Source organism: Juglans microcarpa x Juglans regia, chromosome 1S (assembly GCF_004785595.1).
Source record: "Juglans microcarpa x Juglans regia isolate MS1-56 chromosome 1S, Jm3101_v1.0, whole genome shotgun sequence".
NCBI classification, from domain to species: Eukaryota; Viridiplantae; Streptophyta; class Magnoliopsida; order Fagales; family Juglandaceae; genus Juglans; species Juglans microcarpa x Juglans regia.
Window position 1 is genome coordinate 16482921 of NC_054595.1, and position 13764 is coordinate 16496684.

Below are 13764 nucleotides of genomic sequence, written 5' to 3' on the forward strand. Positions count from 1 at the left end.
CCAGGACTACCAAATCGACCTGAAGGAGTGCGGGCCCATTATCCTCGACGCCCTCATCAAGATCAGCAAAGAGGTCGACCCCACCCTGTCGTTTCAACGCTCGTGCCGGGAGGGTATTTGCAGTTCCTGTGCGGTGAGCATCGATGGCTACAATGGCCTCACTTGCCTTACCAAGATCCTGCCGTCCTGGTTAGCGACGAAAATCACGCCATTGCCACAAAAGTTAGTGATTAAGGTCTTGGTGGTCGGCTTGACCAACTTCTACAATCAATACAAGAGTATCGAGCCCTGGCTTAAGAGGAAGACTCCACCCGTGAAAGGCAAGCTGATTTTGCAAATTTGAAGATTTGAGGATATGAAGATTTATCACCCCTTCAACAACCAAGATCTGTGAGTTAGATATGAGTTTCTTGTTAGGGATGATGTAATGGAGATGAGAACTTTGATTTAAGGAAGTGAGAAGCTCGGTTTTGGGAGTTTGGGAATTGTTGGACCATGGGTGAGTGAGTGATGCCTTCTAGCCATGGAGAATGCCAAACGAGACGAGGCCATTTGCTTGGAACCTCTGACGGAAAGGAATGAGAGGAGAAATAATTTTTGGAAAGTGACGGAAACGAAAGTCGGAGATAGAAATTTGAGTGTTGGAAAATTAATTTTGGATTGATGGGATGACCCATGGCCTGTTCTTCCTCTTCCTCTTCCTGCAATGCATGGATCTCTTGTTCCAAATAAGTGAACTCTTTGAAGTTGTTTTTGAATTTTTTAAAGTTATTTTTGACATCTCTGAATATTTGTAAAATAACTTCATAATATTGTTACGACGGCTCAACCATCTCTTTAATTTTGAGTAATGATGAGATAATTTCGTTCATTTCTATGAATTGATGAGGTAGTTGCCAAGGAAAGGCTGGCTCTATATACCACTTGTAACACACCTCAAGTTACTTAAAGAGAAATACATAGAAATTGTTTACTTCGAGGGGAGCACCTCCATTGAAGAAATAAAGAAGATGATAAGAGAAAAAGAAATAGAATTTGCATTAACTTTCTGGATAGATGAAACCTAGAGCCCTTGGCTCATACATAAGGAAGATGACTCCTACATAGGCCTAGGCTAACACAACTAAAATCATACAAGAAAATAAAATTAAGGGCCCAAGTCTACTAACTACATTATAGTCCAAATAACCTGCTAAATCACAATAAAAGCAATTGTAAATGGAATTAAACTGGCCCAAAGCCCATGGCCCAAGCACTTCATTCGTGGGTTGTGACAAAGTATTGCCTTTCTTATCTCTCTCTCTTTGATACTTCCACGACTGCCGGACCTTTCTCTTCCATTTATCATTTTCGGCTCGTCGATTCTTTTCTTCTATCTCTTGAACCTAGCGTTTCCTTCAAAAGGTTTGAGCATGAACACGAGAGCAGCATAGACAACATGCCAAAATTAAAATCATTCATTTGATAAGATATTCTGGCTATTCGAAAAAATAAATCAAATGCAAACAAAGATTGCTGTCCAAACTACATGTGCTCTTCTTACACATGGTCATGGAAACTAATTTTGATGGTGCAGGGTAAATTTATCACCCATGAGGTTGTGTGCAAGGTCACAAAAAGATATGCGGATAAGCAAGTGTATGCAAATCATAGTTTTTTTTTTTTTTTTTGTCCAAAAAAAGGAAAAGAAAAAAGAGGTGCATATCAGAGTCATTGACAGCTTGAACAAACACCACTGCCGTAAAGTCATTACTATTACCAATTTCAGTTCTATATATGTTGTGGAAATATCAATCAATTTTCACTTTCAGTTTCAGTTGGTTATTTATCTAACATAGGGCCAATAACACATTTTACATTCGACACATAGTAAGCAGAAATTTTATAATGCTCATTATGAATCCAATCAATCCCTAAAGCATAGGTCAGGATCATTACATGAAGTGCCCAACCTTCTACATAATCTCTCTGGCAGTTTCCAATTTATCTGAAGTGAACCACCTCATGCAGAAGATTACATTTAATAACACAACTATAGGGCCTAAATTTACAAAAATTGCACATCCTGAAAGCACACAAGGTTGAATCGTTGAGCAAGCAACTCACAGCTGAGTTTAGCTCTGTTTGGTCGCTGAGTTTTAGGGGGAGGAAAAACGATACTTCTTCAAGAATGTTGATAGTTGAGTACCAAAAGAAATTTCCTCCTCTCGTTTACACCTAAAACTATCTGAGTCAGTTGAATACAGAAACTCAACAGCTTGAAACCATAAACAGAGAATTCCGCACAATTTCAATGTTTCCTTTCTTCCACTTTCCCAGCAACCAATCGTATCAAATGAAAAAAAAGTTAACATATAATCTTGTTGAAACACTGACATACCAACTCTTGCCGGCAGTATCTTTGAGTTGCTTTCTCATCAACTTGTTTAACTTTCTTGGGTCATTCAGAGGGACGAAGAGTCCATCAACGAGCTCGGATTGGGATCTCCAAAAGTGCAGTCGCTTCAGTGGTTTTGAGATTTGCTCAGAGACTCATTATGGGGCTTGTTTTTTTCCTTGTTGATCGGTAAACAGATCCATGCGTTCCTAATGACAAAGTTGGCAGCTTCTGTTCCCATGAAAGCCCAATCACTAGTTTGCTTTCAGTCATTCTAGATTTGGAAAAAGGAAACGAATAACAAAATTACTCAAACTCAAATGGCTCAGATATCAAACATTAGCATGCAAATATAATTCAAGAAAAAGCAATCAGCAATGCCCCAATCAATTATTACCTTCGTTCTGTTTGTTAAGATATATAAAGAAAAAAATTGGAGTTACCTATAACTGCTCTGGGCTAATGAAGCGAAAGTTTTAACCTTGAAAATTGTTTTGGAAAGGCAAAAGGATAATTGAAAATAAAAAATAATACTGAAAAAGGCAAAAAAAAAAATCAACCTCAACGAACTGTTAGAACAGAAGGACAGAAACCTGTAGTCGGTATAGAGTGCAGAGAGGGGGGTTTTGAGACTTCTATGTTCATAGGGCTTTGGAATTTGGGTTTGTTTTGGATGAAGAAGTTGAAGAGAATCCAAAGTCCGAACAGCTAAGGCCAACGTAAGATTTAGTAAGGAAAGAAACCCATATTCATACGCAATCAATCGAAGGTAATTGTTTCTCCTACCGCCCTGGCATCAAGATTATATATCTATATGATGGATTTAGGAAGTAAGCAGCCATAGAGAGAGGGTGGCTGAACTGTGAAGAGGGGGTTTCCAGGAAACAGATACCTGCTTTACAGGAGTTACATCCTCAGATTTCTCAGAGTCCTTTCAATCTAAATTAATTGATTTCAAGGTCAGTTGGGCTTTTAAAAAAGAAAAAAGACTCAGATTGTTGAAAAAAATTATGCACGGGATATGATTAACATAATCAAGTTAGATGACCACACAAAATAGACGAAAGCTATGGTGAAGACATAATTAACCCAAGCACAACTGCAATCTATTTATGAGTTCAACAGACTACTCTACTTTTGTAATATATCATTTTTTGCTCATGAATAATATCACAGTATATTTAGGTAGAAACCGGGATCGAAGGAAGTATTATCTCACTATTTGTGGTTTAGTAGAGTATGTTTGGTCGCCCTGAAAAATTTCACAGGGTTATAAAATCATAAATTTCATCTCCTCAGCAAGAAGATCATACCTCACATCCCGCTTCACTTTTTCAAACCACATATAGTTAGTTGCAGACGTGCCAACTTTTGAGCATATAGAGAGAGCCAGAAGACTAGTTACCATCTGAAGTGCCCTCATGCAGATGGTGTCAACAGAGATGAGTAGTTATCAGTCACAATTTGGGTACCTGTGACCTCTTTAGTGTACCCCACTTCCACAAGTAGCTCATAACAAATATAAGATTCACCCAATAACTAACTCAAACAATCCAAACCATAGATAGCTCTTTTCTTAGAGCTTTGAGGGAACCTCAATAAGCAATGAAGAGGTTTGCTAATTACATCTTCTAAGAAACCAAGTAGAGCACGTATAAATACTTATAGTATGTATTAGCAATCCCTTTTTGATGAGTTTTAAGGACAACCAACATGATTGTCTGTCCATTCAGGCAAAACAAAAGATGCACACATGGGTTTACCAGTAATCTTTACAAGAACACTCTCCCATTCTAAAATGGTGGAAGCGATTGCGATCCCTGACGATTATTTGGCGATCATAAACCTTTGAGATGAGCTTAGTTACATTGTGACAATCTTTACAGACTCGCAGATTCTTTGTGATACGAAGAGTCTCTCCTGGTTTAGTCTTTAACAGGCCAAAGGCAATTGCCAGTTTTTCACTGTGGTAGTACAAGGGCTTCTCCTTTTCCTCCTCCTCAATATCAAAACAAGATACTCCATCTGTGTTAGGTACATAGCTGATAAATCTTATACGCTCCAACATCTCGTCTACCTTGGCATAAATCTCTGCAGCTTGAGGATGAGCCCTTTCCCCTGCTATGAATTCATTGAGGACACCCTCCAATTCGATCATGGAAACACCAGGAACTTTCTTCACTCCCCTGTCATTCATCAGTTTCCTCACGTTGGCCACATCTTCCCATCTACCAGCATTGGCATATAGGTTGGCTAATAACACATAGCGCCCGCTGTTATTGGGCTCTAGTTCAATTACTCTCTTCCCCACTTCCTCTCCCAACTTAACGTTTCCATGAATTTTACAAGCTCCAAAAAGAGCACCCAGGACACTTGCGTCAGGGCTCATGGGCATATCATTGATAAGCTTTCTTGCTTCCTCCAGCATTCCAGCTCTTCCAAGAATATCAACCATGCATCCAAAATGTTCTCTTCTGGGTTCAATACCATGAACTTCAACCATATGATGGAAGTAATGACGCCCTTCCTCAACTAACCCCGAATGAGCACATGCACTGAGGAGGTTCACGAAAGTGATGTTATCAGGAGCTACCATCTCCCTCTCCATCTCTTTAAAGAGCTGAATGGCAGACTCTCCTTTCCCATGCATTGCTAGACCACGAATCATGCAATTCCATGAAGATATTCCCTTGTGGGGTAACCCATTGAAAACCTCAAAAGCTGTCCCCAAGCAGCCACACTTACAGTACATGTCAATAATAGTTGCTGCAAGCTTTGAGTCTAATTCAATTCCACTTTTGTCGATATACCCATGTATCCACTTCCCTTGCTCTAAAGCTCCTAAACCTGTACAAGCTGACAACATACTAGCCGCCACAAACTTATCCAAGACCACCTTTTCAGCTCGCATCCTGTCAAACAAAGCAAATGCCTCATGGAAACGACAGCTCTGAACATAGGCTGCAATCATGGCATTCCAAGAAACAGAATTCCTCTCTCGCATGAGCTTAAAAACTTCAAAAGCCTCGTCAACAAACCCCCACCGTGAGTACCCACTAATTAAACCGGTCCAAGACACAACATTCCGCACAAGCATCTTATCAAAGACCATTCTTGCTTTCTCCAAAGACTGAAAAGTCACGTACATATAAATCAAATTATTTTGAGAATAAACATCTGCTTCAAACCCGAATTTTACAACATGGGCATGTACTTGTTTCCCCTCTTCAATAGCATTATCGTCGCTACAAGCTCTTATAACAGTAGGGAGGGTAAATCCATTGGGTGTAACAGATTCGTGCAACATCTGCGAGTACAAGAGAACGCAGTGTCTGGGGAGTTGACATTGCAAGTAACCTCTCATTATGGTATTGTAAATGAAGGTATCTGGGTGAAGAATTGTATCAAAAACTTGTAGAGCATAACGCAGATCACCATTTTTGGAGATAGCACAGAACCTGACAACTCTGCCCATAGCATCGTTATCGGCCGAGAGGCCGAGTCGTATGAGTTGGGAGTGATACTGCTTGAGCTGAGACATGGAAGAGCATGACACGAGACCGTGCAATGGTGAAAGGTGCGAACTGGGTGAGCTTATATGCTGTGGGGCGGCTTGAAGGAGCTGGAGTGAGATCATTTTCTTTGTGAGACTCCCTGAGGAGTGAGGACCCCTATACTTTGAACCTCTTATTTTCAATCAATGAACACTCCTTAGCTGAGTGTTCGTGGAGAGTAAGCGGTTACTACCCCTACACTTCGAACATCGTATTTTCAGTCAAAAGACTAATCGTAACCCGCTTCCAATTAAAGTCAGATAGCAATATTCACAACCATATCACAATAATCACAGAGAGAGAGAGAGAGAGAGAGAGAGATTAATAGGAACATACGCAAGGGCTCGGAAATTCTCGCTTGATATCACCGTGGAACTGCTCCAGCTGAGGGCCCATCGGCAAGTCCCTCGCCATTGTAGCCGGAGACTAGCCCTCTGCCTCCACAAAATTTCCGGCGAACGTAGGATCAAGAATTATCAGAGATAAGATAGAAGGTTCGGGTGGTAAGCCACGTTGATGATTGCATTCCAACGAAGAAGTCTTGTAACGAATTCGAACCATCTTAAAAAACTTAAAAAAAAAAACCAATTTATAAACATATACGGATTAACTTCAAACACGGCTAGGTGAATAAAGGAATTTTATACCCTCCAATCAAAATTTTACACGTGAACATTTTAAGAGAAGAACAATAGAACAGATAGGAGTGTAAATTCAAACCGGAAAACCGAAAAACCGATCCGAACCGGACCGGTTTTACCGGTTTTGAATCGGTCCGGTCCGAGACCGATTCTTAGAATGTGAAAACCGGCCGGTTCTGGTCCTGTTCCGATTTTAGAATTTTTCGGACTGGCCCGAACTAGACCGAACCGGTTGATAAAAAATATATATATAAAATAATATTTGTATTATTGTATATATAAATTTTATACAAAATATTATATATATTAATATATATATAAGTTTATAAATTATTATGTGAAATTTTTATATATAATATATATAATTATATATATTCATATATGAAATAATTTCTTATTATAATTTATAAATTATTACATAAAATGTTAATACTAAATCACTAAAAGTTTATAACTAATACTAATAGTCTAATATAGACTAATAACTATAGTTATACTTATAATTAATACTACAAGTTTTTACTAAAAGTTTATAACTAATACTAATATTAAATATATAGTTTATAACTAATACTAATATATAACTTATAACTATACCAATAGTCTAATATTAATACTATTATATAGTCTAATATATTTTATAAACAAATTTTTAATGACAAATTGTGAAACTTATATTTTAAAAAAACCAGAAAACCGGATCGGACCGGACCGGAAACTGGTAAAATCGGAAATAATAGTTTAGGAGGGTAACCGGTGCGAAATCGGTTTTGAAAAATACAAAACCGGTACATACCGGTTCGGTCATAAATTTTGTTCAAAACCGGACCGGACCGGTTACACCCCTACTCACAGGCAAATCCCACTTTCTCTTTCTCCCCTCTTCCCTTCCCCCTCGTTCTCTCTCTCTTTCTCCCCCTCTCTCCTCTCTCTCTCTGTTTTTTCCTATGGCGACTGATTTTTGGCATATGCATCCAAATTTTTGTGCTTTTCTTTATGAATTTGAAAATTTTTAATCGACAACAAAAACCCAAAAAGATTGAAGCACCAACAAATGCACGAACCCATCGTCACGAAATTTACCATCTTTTTTTTCTTCCTCAAAGAAGCTATATATAAAGCTACTATGTTCTACTCCCAGCAAGAAAGAAAAAAAAAAACAAGAATTCGCTATGCTATAAATGTTCTACTCGCAGCAATAAGAGAAAAAAAAACCTTAGCAATGGCAGAGTGAGGAAAGAGAGAGCACTAGAGAGAATGGAGAGAGAGAGTGACAAGAGGAAAGAGAAGGGGAAAATGAAAGGAAAATGAGAAGGGGGGTGTACGTAGGAAACATTGTGTCATTGACGAAGTTTTATCTGAGAAAGGTGTCAACAATGAGGCTTTTAGGGAGACTATGTCTCAAGTTTGGAGGCTAGAGGGATGGGTGAGATTCAAGGATTTGGGTAATCAATGTTTCTTGATCGAGTTTTAGCAAGTGCATGATAAAGAGAAGGTGCTTAGTTGTCGCCCATGGTTCTTCGATAGGAACTTATTAACTTTGCTAGAGGTGGATGAGACTGTATCCATCAATGCTTTGCAGCTTATTTTTGAACCATTTTGGGTTCAACTCCACAAACTTCCTTTGGCTGCAATGACAGAAGAGGTGGGGGAACAATTCGGACCCTCACTTGGGCATGTCATAAGGGTTGATGCTGGGTCTGATAGTTCTACATGGGGGAGATGTCTTCGTGTCAGGGTGGCAGTTGGTCTCCATAAACCTCTCTTGCAAGGAAAGTGGTTGGTGTTCGAGAAGTAGTAGTACTGGATATCTTTTAAATATGAGAGATTGCAAAACTTCTGTTTTCAGTGTGGTGTCTTGTTTCATAAGGGGAAGAGCTGCTTAAGGCCAAGATTTGAACAACAAAAGGATGATTTGAAATCCCAGCAGTATGGCCCTTAGCTTAGAGCACGACCTATGAATACTAATATCTTTGATGGTTGTAAGTATGGTGGCTCTTCTGGCCATAACCACCATCAGAGGGGACAACAAGCAGAAGGGAGGGGAGGTGACATGGATGAAGTTGTTTTAAGAAAGAAGGTGGTGAGGGAGGATGTTAAGGCTAAAGTGTAGGAGTTTCCTTCGATGGCGGAGTTGGTTAAGGCAACTAGAGAGAATGATGGAGTTAAGTCACAGAAAGAGATCCTAATCAGTAGGCTCCAGTTGTGAAGGATTCCTCTAATCTTGGGTTATCCCATAAGGAAAGTTTTGAGAGTCAACATTATGTTGCTGAGAAGGCCTCAAGTCTTAATGAGATAAATATTTCCTTTTGTGAGCCTGATATGCATGGTAAAGCTTAGCCTGTTTGCTAGATTGTATTAGATCCAATCCTAGCTAATTTGGAAAGTTTTTCTCACCAAGCAATACTTTCCTTACCTGTTGGGACTTGAGAGAAAAGTATAACTGTTGAGGTGTCTTTCTATGAAGGGGGTCCATGTATTAATGAGGAGGGTGAACCCAATTCTGTGCAATCCTTTACCTGCTTACCTGGCACAGAAGATGTTAACATTTCTGGTATGCATGATGGGGGTCCTAAGGCTGGAAAATGAAAAAGAAGGGCTAGAGGAAGGGGTATTTCAGGTGGGATTCTTGCTAACATCTCTAATAATTAGCAAAGAATCGGTTGCAAGAGGGGGGCAATATAGGTGATAAGGGTGTTGAGTCTAATCCTAAGAAGTCAGAGGGCTATGATGGGGGGATCGAGAACCAAAATTCAGTGGCAATGGCTGGGTTCCGACCCTGCCAATATCAATGAGTCTTCTAATTTGGAGCTGCCAAGGGCTTGGGAACCTTCGGGCAGAATCCTTAGGAAATTGACTAAGGAAAAGTGTCTCCATTTAGTCTTCCTTGGAGAAACCAAGTGCAGTCATAACAGGATGGATGATGTGTGAAGGTCTTTGCATTTTGACAGTTGTTTTGTTGTGGATAGTGTGGGGCTTAGTGGGGGTATTTCATTGCTTTGGAAAGATGGATGAAGTGTGAAAGTCATCAATTATACTCGATGGCATATTAGTGCATTAGTGGAGGAAGGGGGAGACAAACCTGCTTGGTAGTTCACAAGATTCTATGGCCACCCAGAGACAGTGAAAAGAAGTAGCAGTTGGCAGCTTCTCAAGATGCTCAAACCCTCTACTCCAATGGCTTGGTTGTGTGCAGATGATTTCAATGAAATCCAACATCAGAGGGAGAAGATGGGTGCTGCTAGTAGACCTTACAAGCAAATTGAAGATTTTAGACAAGTTATTGAATTATGTGGTCTCTGTGATATCCATTCTCAAGGGTAGAAGTTCACGTGGTCTAATAACAGAAATGGAATGGAGTTTACTAAGGAAAGAATTGATAGAGCACTGGCAAACAAGGAATGGAATGATTTATTTAATAATGCATCATGTAATGCTATGGCTACTGTAAAATCTGACCACTCTCCCCTTCATGTTAGCATGCAAAATCTTGAGTATGGAAAGGGGAGGAGGAATACGGTTTTCAGATATAAAGTAGCTTTGAGAATTAAAGGAGGAATGTGTGGGTATTGTGAAAGAGGCATGGAACAAGGTGCAATTGGGTGAGACTAGGGCATCTATAATGAGAACCAAACTTGAGTACTGTCAAAGGGGATTGATGCAATGGAAACAGAAGCATAAACAACAAGAGCAAAGGGACATATCTCAATGTTTGGCTACTAGTAGTCACCTTCAAGATACTGGTGATGGCTCTCACATGGCTCACATGCAGAAGTTACAAAAAGAAGTGGAAGTGTCACTAGCTGAAACTGAAATGAAATGGAGACAGAGAGCTAAATAGCACTGGCTAAAGAATGGAGATAAAAACACTCAATACTTTCATATGCAGGCAAGTTAGAGGAGGAAAGCAAATGCTATTAAGAGTATTGAAGACATATATGGAAGCGTGGTGTCTGAGCAGGGTGATATTGGAGCTGTGTTCACAGGTTCTTTTTCTTCTCTCTTCACTACTTCCTTGCCTACCGACATTGAGGTCTGTTTAAATGCTTAGAGTCCCAAGATTACTGCTGAGATGTCAACTAGCCTTATGAAGCAGTTCACACATGAAGAAGTACAAGCTGCTGTTTTTCAGACTAATCCTTTAGGTTCTCCTGGTCTCGATGGTTTCCCAACTCAATTTTATCAAAAGCATTAGGAGGTGGTGGGTGGGGAGTTATGCAGATTTGTTTTACAGGTTCTCAATTAGGGTGGTTCCCTTAAAGAGGTTAATGACACCTTCATTTCTCTTATAACCAAGTTTGAGAACCCCAAGACAGTTGTTGAGTATAGGCCTATCAACCTTTGTAATGTTCTTTATAAAATAGTGTCAAAAACACTTGCTAATAGGCTGAAAAGTATCCTCCTTGAGTTAATCTCCTTGAACTAAAGTGCATTTGTGCCTGGGAAGCTTTGGTGGCTTATGAGGTCCTACACTCTTATGATTTCAAGGATGAAAGGGAAGAAAGGTTTCGTGGCTCTTAAATCGGATATGAGCAAGGCTAATGATAGGGTAGAATGGAGGTTTGTGGAGGCTGTGATGAAGAAGATTGGGTTTCCTTAGCATTGGGTGTCACTTTTCCAGAATTGCTTAAACTCAGTTTCTTATTCCATTCTAGTCAATGTTGAGCCTCAAAAGAAATTTTATCCATAAAGGGGCCTTAGACAAGGTGACCCTTTATCCCCCTACATTTTCATCCTTTGTGTTGAGGCCTTATCTGCCTTATTGCATAAAGTTGAGCAATGTGGTGACATAACCAATGTTCCTATTGGGAGAAACTCTACCAGTGTTAGTCATCTTTTATTTGCAGATGACAACCTTCTCTTTTGCAAAGCTAACACTGAGGAACTGACTAGAGTGCTCAAGATACTTGATTTATATAAACATGCATCAAGTCAAGTACTTAACAAAGAGAAGTCTTCAGTTTTTTTCAATAAGAACACTCAGTAGGTGGTACAAGGACATATCTTACAGTTAGCTGGGATTAAATCAACAGGGACATTTGAAAAGTACTTGGGGTTGCCTGCAATTGTAGGGAGAGCAAAAATTGCAGCCTGTCATTCACTCATTTGATAAAACTTGGACCAGAGTAGTCAATTGGAAGACAAAGCATATATCAGCAGTAGGTAAAGAAATACTCCTCAAGACTGTTCTTCAAGCCATCCCAACATACTCAATGGGGATATTCCTCTTGCTATCATCTATTACTCGAAAGTTAAATCAGTTGCTAAAGAAATTTTGGTGCGGTTATAATGAAATTCTAAAATCAAATGGGTTAACTGGGAACAACTCAGCCATGCTAAAGAGTCAGGAGGCCTTGGTTTCAGGGACTTTCAAAGCTTTAACCTAGTTATGCTTTCAAAGCAAAGTTGGAGGATGTTACAGAATTCCTCCTCTGGTTGCTAGGGTGTTCAAGCAGAAATACTTTAATCAGGTGAGTTTGCTTGAGCCCAAGCTAGGTTCAAGGCCATCTTATGCTTGGAGAAGTATCTATGCAGGTTTGTCCTTTAAAAATGGCCTTATGTGGAGGGTGGGGAATGGTCACAGTGTTAATATCTGGACTGATAGATGGGTTCCTACTCTACCATCCTATCATATCTCATCTCTTAAAGCTAATGATTGTTGGTGTGCAACAGTGAGTGACCTTATTGAGCCTAATATGAAATTGTGGAAGGAGGATATCTTGCAAGAAATTTTATCTACTCAAGAGATTGAGGCTATTAAAGCTATACCTATCAGTCTAGGAGGGAGAGCAGATAAAATGGTGTGGCAGTTTACCAACAATGGCCAGTACACAGTTAAGAGTGGTTACCACCTTCATAGAGAATTGGAGTCTGAGATAGAGGGTGAGCCTTCAAGCAGATCCAGAGACAAAGTAGTGTGGAATGTATTATGGAAGATGAGAGTAGCTCCTATTGTCTAGATGTTCATCTGGAGAGCTTGTAGTGAGGCTCTTCCCACCCTTGCTAACTTGAAGAGGAGGAAGATTGTGGAAGACAACATGTGCTCTAGATGCAGGCAAGAACCTGAGACCTCGGGTCATGTACTTTGGGGGTGTGTAGCTGCTAGGGATGTGTGGAATTAGGGTTGTAAAAAGGTTCAGAAGATGACCTTTCATAGTGATTTGTTCTTTAATGTGTGGACTAATCTAGTTCAGCAACTTGATTTTGATGAGCTTGAGGAAGTGGCAGTAACACTGAGGGGGATTTGGACCAAGAGAAATGAGGCAATGCATGGTAAAGGGTTCAAACATCATGCTATTTTATCTCCAAAGGCCAAAGCAGAATTGGTATCCCATGAAGAGGCAAACAAGACTTCTCCGCATGATTCTGTGTAGTCAACACAGATGGTGCACAAATGGTTTTATAAAGTAAATTGGGATGCTGCCATGAAGGTTGATAAAGGAAGAATTGGGGTGGGAGTGATTATTAGGGATCATCAAGGCCAAGTTATAAGAGCTCTCCATGCCTCCAGATGTCTATGAGGAAGTTCTTTTGATGCTGAAGCACATGGCCTCCTGCTGGCAGTTGTATTCTGCAAGAAACTACGATTGAAGCAGGTCTGTTTGGAGGGTGATTCAAAGCAAGTGGTGGGTTTGCTACAGAGTAAGTGTTCTAATTGGAGCTTGGGAAGACTGTTGATAGTAGATGCAAGGCAACTCATGGATTCTTATGGTCACTGGTTAGTTTCTCATACTCATAGGGGCCAACATGGCTACCCATCATCTAGCTAAGTATGCTTTAAATTGTTCAGAGGACTTATATGATATTGAAGAATTTTCTTTATGCATTCAATCTATCATAACCAAAGAGATGGTGTAAGCTCTTTTATTAATGAAATCAGTTTCCTTTAAAAAAAAAACACTTCTCTAATAAATAATTGTGCACGTGTAAATATGATTAAAAGTTAGTTATCAGTTAACTTTAGTTTTAAAATTAGGCTCATTTGAGTACAAATAGTATTATGTAATAATTCAGAAACCATTGAAAATAATAAGAGGAGACCAGAGGTTATAAGGCTGCCTTGAACTAGCCTATAATTTGTTCTTTCAAGATTTCTTTTATTTCCTTATTTTGCATCAAGGAAAATAATACTATGCCACCTGAGTTTGTCTTTTCAATTTGACCACTCATGTATTTTATTTTTTAATTTTTT

The 13764-nt window shown here is 39.5% G+C and overlaps 1 protein-coding gene across 3 annotated transcripts; it reads right to left on the reverse strand.

Annotated features, from left to right (window-relative positions):
• Positions 1-1014: 1014 nt before the first annotated feature.
• On the reverse strand, positions 1015-6495 carry LOC121246104 (pentatricopeptide repeat-containing protein At5g66520-like). Of its 3 annotated transcripts, XM_041144112.1 has the most exons (4): positions 6268-6482; positions 3691-6126; positions 2381-2651; positions 1015-1395 (listed from the first exon to the last, which is right to left on the reverse strand). In XM_041144112.1, the coding sequence occupies exon 2, from the start codon at positions 6012-6014 to the stop codon at positions 4137-4139; it is 1878 nt and encodes a 625-aa protein (XP_041000046.1). In that variant the 5' UTR covers positions 6015-6126; positions 6268-6482; the 3' UTR covers positions 1015-1395; positions 2381-2651; positions 3691-4136. The 3 variants fall into 3 exon arrangements, 2 of the variants coding, with proteins under 2 accessions (XP_041000046.1, XP_041000047.1); XM_041144113.1 differs by having other exon boundaries at positions 1015-2651; positions 3691-6131; positions 6268-6495; XR_005937055.1 differs by lacking the exon at positions 3691-6126 and having other exon boundaries at positions 1015-2651.
• Between the last annotated feature and the right edge of the window lie 7269 nt (positions 6496-13764).

Coding starts and splice junctions, on each gene's coding strand:
- LOC121246104 (XM_041144113.1), bottom strand. CDS start 6,014: ATGATCTCACTCCAGCTCCTTCAAGCCGCCCCACAGCATATAAGCTCA.